The sequence below is a fragment of the Chelonoidis abingdonii genome, chromosome 3 (genome assembly GCF_003597395.2).
Source record: "Chelonoidis abingdonii isolate Lonesome George chromosome 3, CheloAbing_2.0, whole genome shotgun sequence".
In the NCBI taxonomy this organism is placed as follows: domain Eukaryota; kingdom Metazoa; phylum Chordata; order Testudines; family Testudinidae; genus Chelonoidis; species Chelonoidis abingdonii.
The window spans coordinates 192,647,769-192,666,759 of NC_133771.1; the positions used below are offsets into that span (position 1 = coordinate 192,647,769).

The 18,991-nt window shown below is 42.7% G+C and overlaps 1 protein-coding gene across 3 annotated transcripts in view; it reads right to left on the bottom strand.

Annotated features, from left to right (window-relative positions):
* CLHC1 (clathrin heavy chain linker domain containing 1) overlaps positions 1 to 18,991 on the bottom strand; it is a 29,685-nt gene that overhangs the window by 4,999 nt on the left and 5,695 nt on the right. For all 3 annotated transcript variants that reach the window (XM_075064422.1, XM_032773299.2, XM_032773300.2), the window contains 7 exons: positions 18,004 to 18,134; positions 16,687 to 16,888; positions 15,603 to 15,718; positions 14,089 to 14,176; positions 12,037 to 12,143; positions 6,303 to 6,477; positions 4,104 to 4,306 (listed from right to left, as the gene is read on the bottom strand). In XM_075064422.1, the coding sequence (XP_074920523.1) occupies positions 4,104 to 4,306; positions 6,303 to 6,477; positions 12,037 to 12,143; positions 14,089 to 14,176; positions 15,603 to 15,718; positions 16,687 to 16,888; positions 18,004 to 18,134 (1,022 nt within the window). The remainder of the gene's footprint in view (positions 1 to 4,103; positions 4,307 to 6,302; positions 6,478 to 12,036; positions 12,144 to 14,088; positions 14,177 to 15,602; positions 15,719 to 16,686; positions 16,889 to 18,003; positions 18,135 to 18,991) is intronic.

An 18,991-nucleotide genomic window follows, 5' to 3' on the forward strand; every position in this document is an offset into this window, starting at 1 on the left:
TAGCTGTGTTTGTTTTTTAGATAAGCAGCTCCAGGAGCCCTGAGTTCACAAAACAAAGAGAGGCATCACAACAAAACAAAGAGTGTTATCTTTACTTAAAAAGCATTATGGGAAGGTTCTGGAGGTCAGTTACAGCATAGTAAGATTAATCACTGTTTACACTGGCACCCCAGCGCTGCAAGAGCAGCCCTATAGTTGTTATTCCCCAGGCCAAAGTGAAGTACAGCCAGCGCTGTAGCCAGGGAGATACAGCGCTGTATGTGCCTTGCCAGTGTGGACTGGGAGTAAGTTACAGAGCTGTAAAGCCACCACCAGCGCTGTAACTCAAGTGTAGCCAAGCCCGAGGATGTTCAAGGTAGCATGTGAACCATGGCTGCTACCTGTAAGTTCTGAGTCATGCATGGACATGTGACTTCCCCATGTGACACCAAGACTCTATTTTGTAGCTGGAATCCTACAGAGGGGTAGGGAGGGGTATCCACTCACAAGAGAAAGTCTATTTAAACCCGTGGGAAACCCCTCCATTCTGTTTTCAGCTGGCTCAAGAGATAGCTTCTCCACCCCCAAGGATACCTGAAAGAAACTGGAACAAAGGACAGTAACTACAGGGGGTGTGAGTGGACCCAGACTAGAAGGAGACTAGTCTGTAAAAGGAAGCTTACTGGAACACCTCTGAGGGTGAGGTTTTATCTGTATTCAGTTTTCTTACAGTATTAGGTGTAGACTTGCGGTTTTATTTTATTTTGCTTCGTAATTCACTTTGTTCTGTCCGTTACTACTTGGAACCACTTAAATACTACTTTCTGTATTTAATAAAATCACTTTTTACTTATTATTTAACCCAGAATATGTATTAATACCTGGGGGGGCAAACAGCTGTGCATATCTCTCTATCAGTGTTACAGAGGATGAACAATTTATGAGCTTACCCTGTATAAGTCTTATACGGGGTAAAATCGAGTTATTTGGAGTTTAGACCCCATTGGGAGTTGGACATCTGAATGTTAAAGACAGGAACACTTCTTAAGTTGCTTTCAGTTAAGTCTGCAGCTTTGGGGCATGTGGTTCAGACCCTGGATCTGTGTTGGAGCAACTTGATATGTCTGGCTCAACAAGACAGGGTGCTGGAGTCCCAAGCTGGCAGGGAAAGCAGGCGCAGTGGTAGTCTTGGCACATCAATTGGCATGTCCAAGGGGGTTTCTATGATCCAACCTGTCTCATCTTCTGTGTATTGCAAATGGGTGGTGTATGTTCCACTGTATAGCCACGTTGACAAAAAACAATTTTTTGTGAAAGCTACACTGGGAAGTCACACTATAGGACTGTCCAATGTATTTTTCAACAACATAATATCTGAATTTAGGGTGACCGGATGAGAGACGTGAAATATCGGGATGCGGGGGAGGGGGGAGAGGAGGAGTGCAGGTGGAACAACAACAAAACAAACAAACAAAAAAAAAACCCACAAGAGCTGGGCAGCGGAGGAAAAAACAAAAATAAAAGCAAAAAAAAAAAACCACACACACCAAGAGCCGCTGAAGCACAGGAAAAATTGGTGGGGGCTGAGTACCTACCGGCAGCTCCACGCCCCACCCCCCCGCATCAGCTCGCCTTCGCTCTGCCTCCACCTCCCCTGAGCTGGCTGCCGCGTCCTGCTTCTCCCCCTACCCGCCAGCACTTGCGCCGCCATACAGCTGATTAGCACAAGCCTGGGAGGGAGGGGTGAGGAGGAGGAATGCAGTGTGCTTGGGGAAGAGGCGGGGTCAGAGTGGGGATTTGGGGAGGGATCCAATAGGGCAGTGAGCGGGTGGAGCTGGGGACGGGGACTTGGGGAGTGATCCAATGGGGGAGGGAGGGGCAGATTCGAGGTGGGACTGGGGTGGAGTTGGGGCAGGAGGGCACGAGCCTCCTCCGCCTGTGCACCAGAGGGCAAAATACCGGGACCATTTGTGTCCTGACTGAACATCAGTCAGGATGCTGGACAAATAAGTAAATATTGGCACAGTCCTGATAAAATCGGGACATCTGGTCACCCTATCTGGATTACACAGGGCAAAGTCATTTTTGAAAAAATCTCTAGGCCACATCCATAGCTGGTATAAATCAACATAGTTTAATTTATATTCAGTGGAGCTACACTCATTTACACCTGCTGAGAATCTGGAGTATAAACTAAAATATCTTGAGCTATCAGTTAGAAATAAAAGCATTAAATAAAGTGCTGTATAATCCACAGATGCATCTCTTTTGTAAAGGTAAAAAACAGCAAGTGCACATCTAAATAGGCATGCAACCGCATGTGCTTTCAATACAAAGCTATAAGGAAATGTGATTAAATGAGAGTAGAAACATATGGAGTGAAATTCTGGCTCCACTGACAAAACCCTTGTTGACTTCACTGGGGCCAGGATTTCACCCCTGTATAGGATATGATTGTCTAGTTGTGTGTTCAACTGGGCTTTCCATCATAACTGATCAAGTGTCTTCACTTCCAAATTTAGGCCTTAATCCTGCTAAAACTTAGGCATATGCTTAGTTTTACTTGTTCTGTATGTCTAAATGCTTGCAGAATCAGGACTTCAGTCAATGTATTTGGATGCAGAATGAATCTGATTATGGTTTGTCAAAAGAGAAAAGTACTTAATTCTAAAATGTAGTTATCTAAATACAGAGCTATAGTAGTTCTTCAATTTTATACCCATGTTCCTAGCATGAGAGTGGTGAAGGGGTTTTCTATAGTTTAACTGCTCAATATTGGCTCCAGCGCAGAGCTTCCAAACTGGAAATGTGCATAATTTGGAAACATTAAAAAAAAATTCTAGAAGTCTCCCCTGAGATGGGTAGTGGCTGTGGGTTGTTCTATTACATCTAACTAAATCTTAAAAGAATAATTATTACAGCTAAATTATTTTTTCTTCTCCAAAGTTACAAGCTGCAACACCCCTACTCACAGGGACTTTGACATCAGGGATGTTGCTATAAAAATATACACCATTATCTATTTATAAAAGATACTGAAATGCTACATAATGTGTGTGTATAAATGTATAGACACATATATACACACATACATAAAAAGTTGGGAAGAATGGCAAGAGAAAGCAAGAAATAAAATACTTAATAAGAAATGTGAATAATAACTAGTAGAGAAATCCAAAAATAAATTAAAGGGGTTAGTGAATTAAAACACTCCTAGTTTGGCCAATATTCTTTAGGCTTTAAAAGACCTTGAAGTTGCAGGTCTGCTATGCAACGACAATGCTTTTAAACATGATTCTTTTGGAGACAACAGGATCTACTATACTGGTGTCAAAAGCAACAAACGATGGATATTTCAAGGATTTTAGACCATCAGATAAAAACCTCAGGACATTTTCATGTCAAACTAGACAGAGGAACTCACTCATGACATTCTATGTCAAGTTTGGAGAGAAGGGCTTTGCCAAGGCAGAGGCTGGGCACACTTAACTGTCAGAATCTGTTTTATAGACATCTTCTCAGAGCGCCTGAGTCTACACTGCAGTGCAGCTTGTGTACAGAGTATAAAATGGTGCCATTATGATTTGCCAGGGTTTTATAACCAGTCTGCACAAGTGCAAATGACCCTAAGAACTTATTAGGCAGTTATGTCAGTTTCTATTATCATATTTAAAGAATTTCTCTGCAGTCTCTAGTTATCAGATTAATGAATCTATGCTAAAATTACAGATAGACCAAACTAGCCTCTTAGATTTTGAAACTTTAGGCTATGGAGTCCTCTACCAATCTCACATTAGTCTTTACGGCAGATCAATTGGGAGCTACTGAAGCAGGATTCTCTGAAGAAATTCCCTATTTCCAACTGAACTAGTCACTTTAGTTGCTTTTATGGTAACATTTCTAGTTATTTATATTATTTACATATGCAGTGGAATGTTAAGAGCCAAACACTGCTTCCATTAGACTCAATGAGAACAGAATTGGATTTTTTGTGTGAATTTAAAATGTATCATTTAATAATTTAGTTCAAAATCTCACCATGGTAAGATTGAATTTTTAAACCTGAAATAAACATTTGGTAGAAAAATGATGAAAGACAATATAATAAATGCTCTGTGATTTACCTAAAGTGAGCTGTTTGAATTGCTGTATATAATCCATTGCTCCACAAATTTGGCCTCGTTTACACAAGCATAGAGCAGCTTTTTTGTGCACGCCACACTGACTGTACGCAATCTGAGCCAAAGCCAAGCACTTGGACTTGTTGAACGGTTCCACCTCCCCATAGTCATAAATCACATCCCCTGCTGCCTCACAAAACGTCAGCCTGAAGAAAACAAGAAAATAAAACAAACCAGATAATTATTAGTGTGTTTTCATAACTCTGGAGCACTTCAGAATCAGGTATAGTAGAACTGGACTGTGTGTGAAAATACCAGACTGACTGCATCCCTTCAGCTCTTGTGCCCCTCTGCCCTTGTGCCCCACTCTGCTTCTGAATTAGGTTGTTTCCTCCTTCCCTTTCCACAAGCTTGGGCCATAGCAGGCAGACATCTAAGAGCACAGAACAGACTGGCTTTTCACCAATGCCTGGTGCCATGTTAGCAATTGGTAGTTGGAATGGGCAACTGCAGCCTTTCCAGCTTTCCTGTATTTGTGTGATTCCAGTTGTGGTGCAGGGATGTGTATGGGGAAGGGAAATGTGTTTTACACCCACTTTGTGACACCTGGCAAATCAGGCAAAGAGTCTGCTGCTGTTGAGTTGGGAACCATTCTGTGAGGTAGACACATAAGAACCTCAGAGGATACTCAGTGCAGCTGGCATGGAAGAACTGTGTGTGGCTAGAGCAAGTTCAGTGCAGACAAAATGTCTGGATATTTCAGATGCTTATAACTTAGCCAAATTTGGATGGACTGCCTCAGGGGCAGGAAAAAATACCCCCCTGACTCCAAAGCTACTCTGACAAATTTCAAGTTCATACTCCAATGCATTGAGGCTCCAGAACTCTTCAAAGAAAAGTTGAGAAAAAAATTTTTAACATTGGCAAAACAACCTACTTTTCCCTAATATCATTCTCAGAAACGGTTTTGTTTAAACTTTGCAAGAAATTCGGACTGAGGCAGACATCTGGCATTGAAAATTTCAGCCTGAACAGGTAAAGCTTTGCAAAGTACAAGCCACTGAAAATGGGCTCTTATGATGGAAATGTTAGGCACCCTTAACTTTGGTGTTGATACCAGCTCTGCCTATAATTCAAGTAATTTTAGAATTTTTTTTTAATATTTGTACAGTCCCATTCTAAAGTCATAATAAAGCACTTCAGAGTGTGCATCAGGCTGAGACATCTTTACTAACCTTATCGTTTTGGCAAAAGGATGTAGGTCTCCTGTCCTCTTGCATATACAAGGCCTGGCTTGAGATTTCAACATGACAATATAATTTCCAAGTGTCCTATTGATTTAGCAATGACTATAATTCTAGTGATAAAATATGCTATAATGGCTCTTTTGGAAAGATTACTGCATGTGGTAGGATAAGCCATAAAGAGAAATGCCCCATATGTCAGAATTCTAATTAGATTAATGCCATGCTGAACAGTGGAAATCTCCCAAACTGTTCCTGTGGGATTTCTACGATTTTAAGACGCATCTGAACTGGATCTGGAAAATAGGTTCCTTCCGGTTTAGGATTTGATCCAAGAGCAAAATTGCAGAGGCACTTTTAGTTCTGGAGATTCAAATTTGAATACTTCCACCCCCACAAATGAAATACAGTGGGTGGAGGATAGCTTTGAGTTTCCAGTTCAGATGTCTCTTGAAGTAACTGTACTACATACTGTATAGATACTGCTGTTATTATAGAAACAGTCACATATAAGAGTAAAACCAAAACTTCTAGCTTTTCCAATAGCCACAGGTTTCTAATTTTTAAAAAATGCTCCCAGAACATAAAACGGTCTCACAATCTGATTTTCACATAACTTTTTACTACAATAAAAGAGACCTGAAACAAAATTTTGGTCTGCAGAGATCTAACAAGGCTGATATCTTAAATGAAATGTTGGATTCTGCAAAAATAGCTTTACATGCTGTTCCTTTGTCTTGGTTTATAACACGGTGAATTTAATAAATGGCATCACAGAAATGTATCTGTGAGATTGCCATTTTGTGATATTGTGTTTGCATGGTTCTAATTCACGAGAAAAGGAGAGTGATTTTTTTTAACAGGCAAGGCCTGATCACTTAGGAAAAGCATGAATGCAACTTTCACAGGGGAAGGGCACATACCCATATGAATCCAAGTATACTACAGGCCGGCTTACCTTTGATGTGTGACCCAGTGCATAACTAGATTTAACTGTTTTTCAGACAATGCACATTTGATTGCTTCCAGAGTCATGGCTGCACAAAGAGGGTGTCTAACTGCAGCACTTGAGCTTATGAGGGCCTCAAAATATCTCAGCAAAGGGAGAATCCTCCCTTTAACAGCACCGAGAGCTAGGAGGAGGAAAAGGAAAATCACTGAGCAAAATATTTTGGAAAATAGCATTTTAATTTTTCCAATAAGTTTTTTGTTTGTTTGTTTTTGTTTTTTTGCTTTGCTGATGTCCTCAGAATCCCCTGGACAAATTTCAACTAAAGGCTCAAACCTGCAAGATGCTGAGCCCCTCTGTTGCCATGCTAGTCAATGAAAGTTGAGGCTGCTCAGTACAGAAGATGGTGGCACATCACATGATTGGGCATTATCTGTGGACACCTAAAGGCAAATTTTCATAACAAAATGCGTGGATTTAAACCACTGAGGCTACATGGAGTTGCCTAGTGAAATGACTGCATATCACTTTGAAAATACACCTCCTAGAGGTAAGGCTACAGACAGTTCACTACAGAACTTTCTGCAGAGGATGTCGGTTTTATAGTTAACAGTAAAGGCAACTTTAACCCAGTTTCCTTGCTTTGATCCTTCTTTTATTATTGATATATTATTACTTATTATTTGTATTGCAATAGCACCAATTGCACCTGACCACCACTCTCAAGAGAAGAAGGCAGGTAGCGGTGGTCGGTGATTCCCTCCTAATGGGGACTGAGTCATCTATCTGCCGTCCAAACCAGGAAAACCGAGAAGTGTGCTGTTTGCCAGGAGCTAGGATTCATGATGTAACGGGGAGACTGCCGAGACTCATCAAGACCCCTTCCTACTTCTCTATGTGGGCACCAATGATACTACCAAGAATGACCTTGAGCAGATCACGTCAGACTGAATGGCTCTGGCAAGAAGGATAAAAGGGTTTGTGGCGCAAGTGGTGTTCTCGTCCATCCTCCCTGTGGAAGGAAAAGGTCTTGGAAGAGACCATCAAATCATGGAAGTCAACAATTGGCTATGCAGGTGAGGTCAGAGAGAAGGCTGTGGATTCTCTGACCATGAGATGGTGTTCCAAGAAGAATAATTGCTAGGCAGAGACAGGCTCCACCTAACGAAGAGAAGGAAGAGCAGCTTCGCACGCAGGCTGGCTAACCTAGTGAGGAGGGCTTTAAACTAGCTTCACCAGGGGAAGGAGACCAAAGTCCTGAGGTAAGTGGGATACCAGGAGGAAGCATGAGCAGGAGAGAGCAAAAGGGAGGATTCCTGCCCCATACTGAGAAAGCAGGACAAACAGCGAGTTATCTTAAGTGCCTATCCACAAATACAAGAAGCCTGGGAAACAAGCAGGGAGAACTGGAAGTACTGGCACAGTCAAGGTATTATGATGAGATTGGAATAACAGAGACTTGGTGGGATAACTTACATGACTAGATTACTGTCATGGATGGATATAAACTGTTCAGGAAGGACAGGCAGGGCAGAAAAAGGGCGGGGGAGGAGTTGCATTGTATGTAAGAGAGCAGTATGACTGCTCAGAGCTCCAGTATGAAACTGCAGAAAAACCTGAGAGTCTCTGGATTAAGTTTAGAAGTGTGAGCAACAAGGGTGATGTTGTGGTGGGAGTCTGCTATAGACCACCAGACCAGAGGGATGAGGTGGACGAGGCTTTCTTCCGGCAACTAACAGAAGTTACTAGATCACAGGCGTTGGTTCTCATGGGGGACTTCAATCACCCCACTATCTGCTAGGAGAGCAATACAGCGGTGCTCAGACAATCCAGGAAGTTTTTGGAAAATGTAGGAGACAATTTCCTGGTGCAAGTGCTGGAGGAACTAACTAAGGGCAGAGCTCTTCTTGACCTGCTGCTCACAAACAGGAAAGAATTAGTAGGGGAAGCAAAAGTGGATGGCAACCTGGGCGGCAGTGACCATAAGATGGTCGAGTTCAGGATTCTGACACAAGGAAGAAAGGAGAGCAGCAGAATACGAACCCTGAACTTCAGAAAAGCAGACTTTGACTCCCTCAGGGAACTGATGGGCAGGATCCCCTGGGAGAATAACATGAGGGGGAAAGGAGTCCAGGAGAGCTGGCTGTATTTTAAAGAATCTTTATTGAGGTTACAGGAACAAAACCATCCCAATGTGTAGAAGAATAGTAAATATGGCAGGCGACCAGCTTGGCTTAACAGTGAAATCCTTGCTGAACTTAAACACAGAATAGAAGTTTGCAAGAAGTGGAAGATTGGACAAATGACCAGGGATGAGTATAAAAAAAGTGCTCAGGCATGCAGGAGTGAAATCAGGAAGGCCAAATCACACTTGGAGTTGCAGCTAGCAAGAGTAACAAGAAGGGTTTCTTCAGGTATGTTAGCAACAAGAAGAAAGTCAAAGAAACTGTGGGTTCCTTACCGAATGAGGGTGGCAACCTAGTGACAGAGGATGTGGAAAAACAATGTACTCAGTGCTTTTTTTGCCTCTGTCTTCACAAATAAGGTCAGCTCCCAGACTAGTGCACTGGGCAGCACAGTATGGGGAGGAAGTGACCAGCCCACTATGGAGAAATAACTGGTTCAGGACTATTTAGAAAAGCTGGATGAGCACAAGTCCATGGGGCCAGCTGAGCTGCATCCGAGGATACTAAAGGAGTTAGCGGATGTGATTGCAAAGCCATTGGCCAGCATCTCTGAAAACTCATGGAGAGTGGGGGAGGTCCCGGATGACTTGAAAAAGGCTAATGTAGTGCCCATCTTTAAAAAAGAGGAGGAGGATCCAGGGAACTACAGGCCAGTCAGCCTCACCTCAGTCATTGGAAAAATCATGGAGCAGGTTCTCAAGCAATCAATTCTGCTACACTTAGAGGAGAGGAAAGCATTCAGGAATAGTCAGTATGGATTCACCAAAGGCAAGTCATGCCTGACTAACCTAATTGCCTTCTATGATGAGATAACTGGGTCTGTGGCTGAGAAGAAAGCAGTGGATGTGTTATTCCTTGACTTTTAGCAAGCTTTTTATATGGTCTCCCATAGTATTCTTGCCAGCAGTTAAAGAAGTATGGGCTGGATGAATGTGGATAGAAAGCTGGCTAATCGTCAGCTCAACGGGTAGTGTCAATGGCTCCATGTCTGTTGGCAGCCAAGTATCACGCGGCATGCCCAAGGTCAGTCCTGGGGCCGGTTTGTTCATTATCTTCATTAGTGAGCTGGAGGATGGCATTGATTTGCACACTCTGCAAGTTTGCGATGCACTAAACTAGGAGGAGTGGTAGATACGCTGCGAGGTAGGGATAGGTATAGAGGGACCTAGACAAATAGAGGATTGGGCCAAAAGAAATCTGACGAGGTTCAAAGACAAGTGCAGAGTCCTGCACTTAGGAAGGAGAATCCCATGCCTGCTACGCTGGACACTGACTGGTTAAGCAGCAGTTCTGCAGAAAAGGAGTGGGGATTACAGTGGATGAGAAGCTGGATATGAGTCACCAGTATGCCCTTGTTGCCAAGAAGTGACTAATCATTTTTGGGCTGTATAAGTAGAACTGTCAACAATCAAGGACGTATCATTCCCTCTATTCGGCATTGGTGAGGCCTATCTAGAGTACTGTGTCCAGACTTGGCTGCACACTACAGAATGATGTGGAAACTGGAGAAATCAGCGAGGGCAAGAAAATTATTAGGGCTGGAGACATAATTTATGAGGAGTGCTCAGAACTGGATTGTTTAGGCTGCAGACGGTTTAATGAGGGGGATTTGATAGCTGGTTTCAATTACCTGAAGGGGGTTCCAAAGAGGATGCATCTAGATGTTCTCAGTGGTACCTTGATGACAGAACAAGGATAATGGTCTCAAGTTGCAGTGGGGGAGGTTTAGGTTGGATATTAGGAATAACTTTTTCACTAGGAGGGTGGTGAAGCACTAGAATGGGTTACCTAGGGAGGTGGTGGAATCTCCTTCTCTAGAAGTTTTTAAAGTCAGGCTTGACAAAGCCCTGGCTGGGACGATTTAGTTGGGGAGTGGTCCTGCTTTGAGCAGGGTTTGCACTAGATGACCTCCTGAGATCCCTTCCAACCCTGATATTCTATGATTCTATGATTCAGTCATACTTGTGTCCTGTTGTGCTGTGCACTGTAAAACCCATAGTAAGACTCAGTCTGTGTTCCCAAAGATTTATATCTAAGGCCCCAATCCTGCAAACATGTATGCGTACACTTAACTCTGCTCACATGAGTAGTGCCACTGAAGTCAATGGAACATAATGTTCAGCAAGTTAGTAAATTTTTGCCTAATGTAAAGCTTACTGTCTAATTTGTAATTCAGATTCTGAATATTAGTTTAACATAGTTCTTTTGTACTTCTTTACTTTGGGTCTTCAACAATTGCCCTGTAAAGCAAAAAGAAGAAAAAGAAGAAAAAAAAAACAATAATAAAATAAAGTTCAATGGTATTCTCAGAATTCCCTCCAACTGACACCAGTGATGCTCACTGCATGTTGTGTCCTCAAATTCAAAGGAAGACAGAGTATGGAGGACTAAAAACAACCAAAGAACATTTCTGTATTTTTCTCAAGCATGTTAACAGCATTACTGATCCTTTTTGGACAGATAATGATTCATATTTCAGAGCTTAATTTTAAGCTGAATGGAACACTGTCAGGCGATTCAAGCAACTTTTCTAGCTAATGCATGGGGCATGAAGGGCCAGATTTTCAAAGTTATATGAGTGTGGTTGTGCACACCTATTTGCATACTCTTAATTTATAAGTGGAAATAATCAGTTTAAGTACAAGTGTAGACAACTTCAAACTAGACCTTAAGGTCAATACTGAGCTGCACCACATAGGGAGGCAAAGTTGGTTTTAAGCAACCTTTATGCCTCCCCAGATTCTCAGACTGACCAATGATTGAAATGGCTGCCAGCGTAACTTAGAGAGGTCTAATGGCTGATTTATGTTTTGCTATCTGCGGCGGGCAATGTGCTAAGAACTGAATAGAACTCTTTGTGTTCCGAGTTGCCCCGTCAACCAGAGCCTGCCCCTGCCACACACCTTACACACAGGAGGAAGAGCAAGTAGTAAAGTCAGCTATGCTGTCTTTATGCCACTCAAGAATTTCTTTGTGCAAGGAGAATCCAGTTGTCAGGCCCCTTTGCATTGCCTGAGTGCAAAGTGACCAGACACGGCACCAAGGGTCTGGCCCCTTAGTCTACCCTGCAATAAGAGACCTGAGGCACAGCTGTGGCTGGCCCAGGTCAGCTGACTTGGGCTCATGCTGCAGGGCTATAAAATTGCAATGTAGAAGTTCATGCTCAGACTGGAGCCCGGTCTCTGATACCTGCGAAGAGAGTGGGTCTCAGAGCCTGGGCACCAACCTGAGCATGAACATCTACACTACTATTATTAGCAATGCAGCCTGAGCCCCATGGGCCCAAATGAGCTGACCTGGGCTCAGAGACCTTGTGCCATGGGGTTTTTATCACAGCATACCCTTAAGTTGTTTTTATTTTCACTCTGAAATGTTAAATGTAAAATCCGAACACACATAGGTAATTCACATTTGTCCCCTCAAGGCTTCTTTCAACATGAGTATAGAGGCAGATTCTCAGCAGGCGTAAGTCAGTGTCGCACTATTTGAATCAATAGTGATGTCAATTTACACCAGCTGAGAATCTGACCAAAAGTATTTCCATCTAAATTCCATACCCTTAAATTTCATCATGGTTTCTTCATTGCGGAGAATTCCTCTAGGACAGTTTGCAGCATAAACTGCTGCAGCCTCATACTGACCATATGAAAATAATTCATTGAATCTAGGACAGATGAAGGAAAAGACAATGTAATATAGCACTGACACAAAAACAAAAAAGAAATGATCGGTTGATGATGTGGTGAACTAGCCAAGGAAGGAATTCCAGAAAGCCTAGAATCAAATGTCAAAGACATGTGCAATATCACAGCTTTAATACAAAGAATATTTTAAAATATCTAGTCCTTCTGTATGAAAAAAATCTGGTGACAGCAAGTGGCAGTCCTGAGTGGCTCTCAATTCCCCAAATTACCTTTCTCCCTCACCTTCATCTTTTAGTATTATTTTGGTACACATCATCAGTACTGCATCTGATGAAGTGGGTATTCACCATGAAAGCTCATGCTCCAATACATCTGTTAGTCTATAAGGTACCACAGGACTCTTTGCTGCTTTTATCATCAGTACAGGCACTACACACTGGATCGTAAAATGCTGACCACTGCCTAGCAACTTACACAGTGTCCACAATGGTGTTCAGGAAGTGGATCATCAATGGAAAGCTGACCAAAAGAAAGGAGACTTGACAAGACATTTAAATGAGGAAATCAGGTTGCATAGCACACAACACCAGCTGCGCAAGAAGGTGCCCCAGAAAGTTGTCTACATCCGCATTAACTATTCAATGGTGAGATTCTGCCCATATTCTGCTCAGCCTCTGCATGGGCTCCTGGGGGAGGGAGGTGCAAGAAGCTTCCCCTTTGTGCTAAGAATGGCTATTGGATAGTGTCATCCCTGATCCCCCTCAGTGCTGCTAGTAGGCAGGGAGGACAGGGAAAGCTGGTGCTGTGGTTTCCACACTGGCTTTTATCACCAGCTGGGCACAGAGGACAGAGTACACTGCACTTGCTCAAAGAGTGGCCAAGTTGCTGCTATGGCATGTGTTCCCAGCCAGAATTCCTCCTCAGAGCTCCATCAACCACATGGTCTCTCTGCATTCCCTCCCAGTGTATCTGAGGACAGTAGGGGTGCGATCTTCTCCCAGATTACTCCGTTAAGGGAAACCACGTCTAGATAGCCATGATAGCCTATGATTAGCCCCCTTAAATGTCCCTACTAAAACTAGCTATGCCTCTGTTACTATTCACCTCCTGACTGTGTCAATTAGCTTTTCTCCTGAAAGACTGACTTGCTGCACTGCTGTTGGGTTAACAAATGTTGATCTCCAGAAAGAAACTGTTGCAGTTAGATTTCAATGAATGTTATATTTAAGATGCTGGTTTGGGAGGGACTGGTATAATGGAATAAGCCTTTCAGCTCACGGATCAAACTAAGGCCAAATCCAATCTAGGTTGGTAGTACCTGGAAGCTGTTACCATGTAATGGCTGTTCAGTGGACTGTGTGAAATGAGTTTATGATCTCATTCCACTTCTTAACTGCGAGAGTTTTAAAGATATTTAGGCACCTTAAGATGAAGACAGGCGTTCAGTGGGATTTTTAAAAGCACCTAACTCTCAACAGGCACCTAGTGCTTTTGAAAATTGTACTAGGTACCTATCAGCATCTTCAGGAAAAACTCTAGACCAAGGTAATCTCCTCAGAGGTGTTCATATCGCCAAAAAAAACCTCACATCCGCTGCTAGTACCTTTGTTAGCAGTTTCAGCAAAAAGGCTAAGGATGGAATGGGCCATAAAGTTCAAACTACCCTTTCTCCCCCAAAAGTGATCTTCCAGGACAGGGTTGAAGCACATGAGTAGAGCAGTATGCAAAAGCTGCTTTTGCTGCATCTGGTCTGTGGATAACCAACTGATGTAGGTCAGCAGGGCTGTCAGGCTAGCAAGCACATTTTACAAACACCAGAAATTCACAAAAAGAAGAAAAGAGTGCTCTTTTTACACAGTCCTAATTTGCCCTGGAGGACTGCATTAAACATGATATGTTATCCAAACTCTGTAATGCTGTGAACTTCTTACACAGAGTAGAATATAAGAGTTGCATTCTATTTACCTTTCAATATATTCAAGCAAATCTTCAGCCTCTTTACTCTTGCTGGGATCTCGTTCAAATATATGAGAGATGCTAACGGCAGCAGCAGCTGAAAGTTAGACACATCAATGGGAGGTAAATGTGTTATTATTTCAATAGACAAAACCAGCATTAACATTGCAAGAGTACAAAAAGAGAACAGATTTTGATCCATAGAAATGTGTCGCTCAAGACAGATGGGTTTAAAGTTTTAGCCAAGCTCTTTTGCATTAGCAAGCAGGAAAGGGACCTTACATAAACTAATGCATTTTTCGTGCATTGACAAGACCAAAGAAGTCTCCCATAAGTGGAAATGTAATTAGGAAACAATTTCAATCAGCCCAGGTAAATTCTAGGATAAAGTTTCCCTGTCTATGTCCCCAGACATATACTCTAAAGCTGTCAGAGGAATGAGAGATGACACCCTAAGGACCAAATTCTACTCATTGAAACATTCTACAGTTCCACCTGAAACCAATGCAGCTGCACAGAATGTCAGTCAGGGCAGAATTTGGCTCTTAGCTCTGGGACAAGGGTGGAGTTTACACTTTAAACTCCAACTAGCAGTGAACAACAGACATAGGGACAGATTCTGATTTCAGTTACACCCATGTAACTCCACTGAATTCAGTGCATAGATTTACAGGGCTGTAAATGGGAGCAGAATTTGACCCACAATCTAAAAGCCCATTAGAAGGGGCAGAGTGGAGGAACATAAGAGCTATCTTCTCCTGATCTGTCTAACACAAGTTGAGAGCAACAAGTAAGATTAAATTTGATGCCAAGCGTGCCATTGCACTCTACTCATGCAGCACCTGAGATGATCTTGACAGTTTTTGGAGTGTGCTTAACGCTCATAAAAAGGTTGAACATGTCAGAAGGCCTAAGGCAATCAGCTGGAAAACATTTTAAAGATCCTTCGCCATCTCTACTTCACTTGCCTAAATAACCTGGATGATTTGAAGTACTAGCAGCAGGAGACCTCTGTGACTCTGGAAAAAAGAGTGAGGGATTTAGGTAGCACATGAGAGGTGGAGATTGTATAAACCACCTCAGGACACCTCACCTTCATCTTAACTGTAGTAAAACATCATTGACCAAAGTCATCCCTGTATAACTCGTGAATATTTTTCTACACCTTTATCAGATTTCTGGGCAAAAATCTTATCTTCCTAAATGCAGCACCATGCCTGAGGGAAATGGATGACCCAAGATCATTAGGGATAGGATTTTCAAAGGGACCTAAAGGAATTAGGGGCCCAACTTCAACTGACTCTAAATGGGATTTGGACACCTAATTCTTTCATGCCCCTTTGAAAATCTCAATACACATTTAAAAAAGAAAAATACAAATGTATAGGCCAGATTCTCAGCTAGTATAAGATTGCAAGGCCCCATTGATATCAATGGAAATAAACTAATTTACATCAGCTGAGAATCTGGTCCCATATTTTCCATGCTTCATAATACTGTCCTTCTATTTTTATTGGTTTTACCTTTTACAACTTCCTTCTTTTCCATAACTTGAAAGAGGAGTTCTTGTAAGGAGGTGCTCTTGTCAGATTTTGCCCAGGCAGACACAGCATTTGCAACCAATGTAATTCTATTATAACTAATAAACAGTCAAAGAGGGAATCGAACATTTAGTTAGGATCAGTGTAACTCCTCAGTAGTTCCCTATGAAGGATCAAGTTCAAGCTAACGCTTAACTTCAAAGTTCTATAAAGCTCGACGTCTGCCCACATCTCTTCTCATTCTAATACCTCCATCCCTCCCTTCCACCCAAACCTTCCTCCCCAAATGCTTCCTTTGTACGCTTTCATCTTTGTGCTTTCCTCTTTGCTGCCCATTACATATAGGAGTCCTCGTCTGTCCTATTGTAAAAGGTACTGTCTTCTTTGAAATCCTTTGAAAATGCACTTCTTCCAAGCATCATTAATCCTGGAAACATAGGAAGGCTGCCATATTTATGTCATTAAAAGCCTTATACTGATTTGTATTGAATGCATCTTCAAATAACCCGCATACTATGAGCCAGATGTTCAGATCCCAGCAAGCTGCACTCAATTTATCTAAGACATCTTTTATCTCCCACAATCTAGGAAGTGATGGAGGGAGTGGGAGACAAAACTGCCCCTAGTGTAATTTAAAGCAGTCTAAGGGCTACTCTAGATTATACCAGTTAGAGCGGTCCCCTCAGTGCCACTTTGCCAGCAGAGGATCTTTATCACTTGTCACCTGCCATCCAAGTATTCCCCCTACATCAGGGAAATCCCTGGCTGCCCATTTGAGACAGCTCTTTATCTCTTTTGTGCTGCTGGAGCAATGGACAGAGCAAGGGGCCAGGACCTGAGCCTACATTACCACACTGCATTCTTTGTCTGTTGACTATAAGGTCTTAGGGGCAAGAAATGTCTTCCCATGTATTTTGCAAAGTACTGACCACAATTAATACTGATATTGTTAATACCTCTATAACAATTAATAACGTACCAAAGCTAAATCTATGCGACAGACAGAACATTGTAGAGAATATCCCCAACATAAAAACAAGGTATGTTGTAGGATGAACACTTGTACCTAAGTCTCAGTTTCTCATTCATTGCCTCTGCCTTATCTCGTAGTTCCAATGAGTGCTTGAGTTCCTGCTCTAGGCCAGCCTTGTTCTCCAGAGGAATGTATTTTGATATCATGTCTGCTTTCAGTTCCTGCACTCTCTCTTCTAGCTGAGCAAGGTGTCTAGAAAGAGCATCTAAGCCGAGAGATTCTTTTACAGTCAGACCTGTTGAAGAAGGAAATGTCTTTAATGAGCTCTTGTGATAAACACACAAGGTGTATACAGAAACTGTGGGACATGTAATTTGCTAGGGTTCTCTAATCTGAAAATCAACACTGAATAAAAGGAAGATGACAGAGTCTTAGAGACAAGATCTGAACTTTGCAGCTCAGACATAATCCAAATTTCCCTTTACTTTAGAGCCCATCTCTATTAATAAGTGAAAAAAATAATCTATAGAAGGTGATACAATATTCCAGAGCCGTAATTGAATCTGTTAGTTTTTGGTGTAACATTCCAGCAGTGAGGACTTAGAAAAAATATACAAATGCTGTGTTATGTACTATACATGTATTCCTAGCTACTTAGATTCCATTTGTTAAGTATTGATCAAACATTACTGGCCAGATTGTGACCATCTTCTAAGCAATGTGAGAGAAAGATGGGAGGAGCATTCTCCCCTGGCACTGCCACACACGAGTTGGTCACAATCAACCCTTGTGCTTAGTGGGGGAATTCATCTCTGCTCTACAACCCCTTTATGCTGGCCTGGCTGCACTGACTCCAAATGGGACACAGAACAGATGTAAGCTCCCCATCTGAAGAAAGCCCCCCAGTGCAAGAGGGTCTGTGCAGCAGCCCCAGAGTTGGCTCTGCAACCCCATGCAGAAGGCCTTGCCACAATAAACATCCTAAGGTAGGCTAGAGACAGACACAGGAATAGAAGTGGGGGAAGGAGTGGTTGAGGTTTTCCTGTGTTCTAGTGATTCTGCACTCCTGCAATTGCCAGTAGGGTCTATTGAAGCAGTGACAAGTTAGAACAGATGTCAGGGATGCCCCAGGTTGCGCAAATGGACTCCAGAATCAAGGAGGCACAAGTTCTGTAACAGTCAGCATGCTCCCCATGACTACCAAAGAAATCTGGAAGGCATTATGCCTCCCTGAAGCATGCATCCTTCCAGAGCTTCCACTGGGTCAGCAAGGCTCCATACCATCCAAACATGGGCTAGTGCCTTACAGGGTCACTACAGCCCTCTGCGTATGTGGCTTCTCTTTAGTTAAGGGCAAAGCTTTAATCCAAAAGAAATATTCAGATTACCTAACAAAATATTGGTCTTTACCTGGTATAGGCTTAGCGGGGTTTATCTTTTTTCTTGGAGCCAAAGCTTCTGTAGAGGGCACTTTTTTTATATTTCTTATTTTCAATATCAGATTTTGAATTCTAGAAGAATTTCTCTCAATAACTTTTATCCTGCAACAAAGAAAAGTCTTCATTTTTTTTCTACATTTTAGAATCCTAAATCATCAGGGCGAGCAGATGCTTTACTAAACTTGTCACAACATATTCTGTCATTCTCAGTGACTTGTGTTCCGTAACATGCCATATTAATTCTATTTGAGGCTAGGCAGCATTTCTCAAATGTGGCCACCAGGGGCTTTTCTTGCGGCTACACCCTCCTGGGCTGTGATTGGGTGGGAGTGAGTGGCAAAATAGCAGCCTGTCCCCCTCCCTGTTGCTCCTGGATGCCCCACCTTGGTGTTGATTGCTGGGGCTGCCAGCAGGGGTTGGGCTCTGCCCCCCTCTGGAGACACCTGGGCACAACGCTGGAGGATCAGGCAGCCAGTGAATTCCCCAAATTCTGGGGGCAGTGGGGCTCAGGCTTTGCACTTCAGCCCTGGGGTGGCAGGACAGCAGGTTCTGGCTGCAGGACTTTCGGCTCCAGCCCTACGCTCTGACTATGAGGTAGTAGACCCCAGACTCCAGCCCCTCATTGCCTCTCCCAGCTCCCCATCCAGGGCTTAATTTGTCCCCAGGCTTGGCAGGGCTGAGTAAGTCTACTATGAAAAAGTGATACTGGCATGTTTGTTAATAGTCTGTTGTGAAAAGTGATTTCTAGCTAGCAATAAATAAATAACTATGTTTTGGACATGTCTATGTGCATATTTATTTGTTTTTTCCTAACGCTAATTAAGTATTTTAGGTGAAAGTGTGAGAGAGTACGCTAGCAAGAGTTGGTGGCCGTACTCTAATGCCACCAAAAAATTTGTCCTGAGAACCTCTGGGCTAGAGACATGCACCTTCTGATAATCTTACCACATACATGCAAC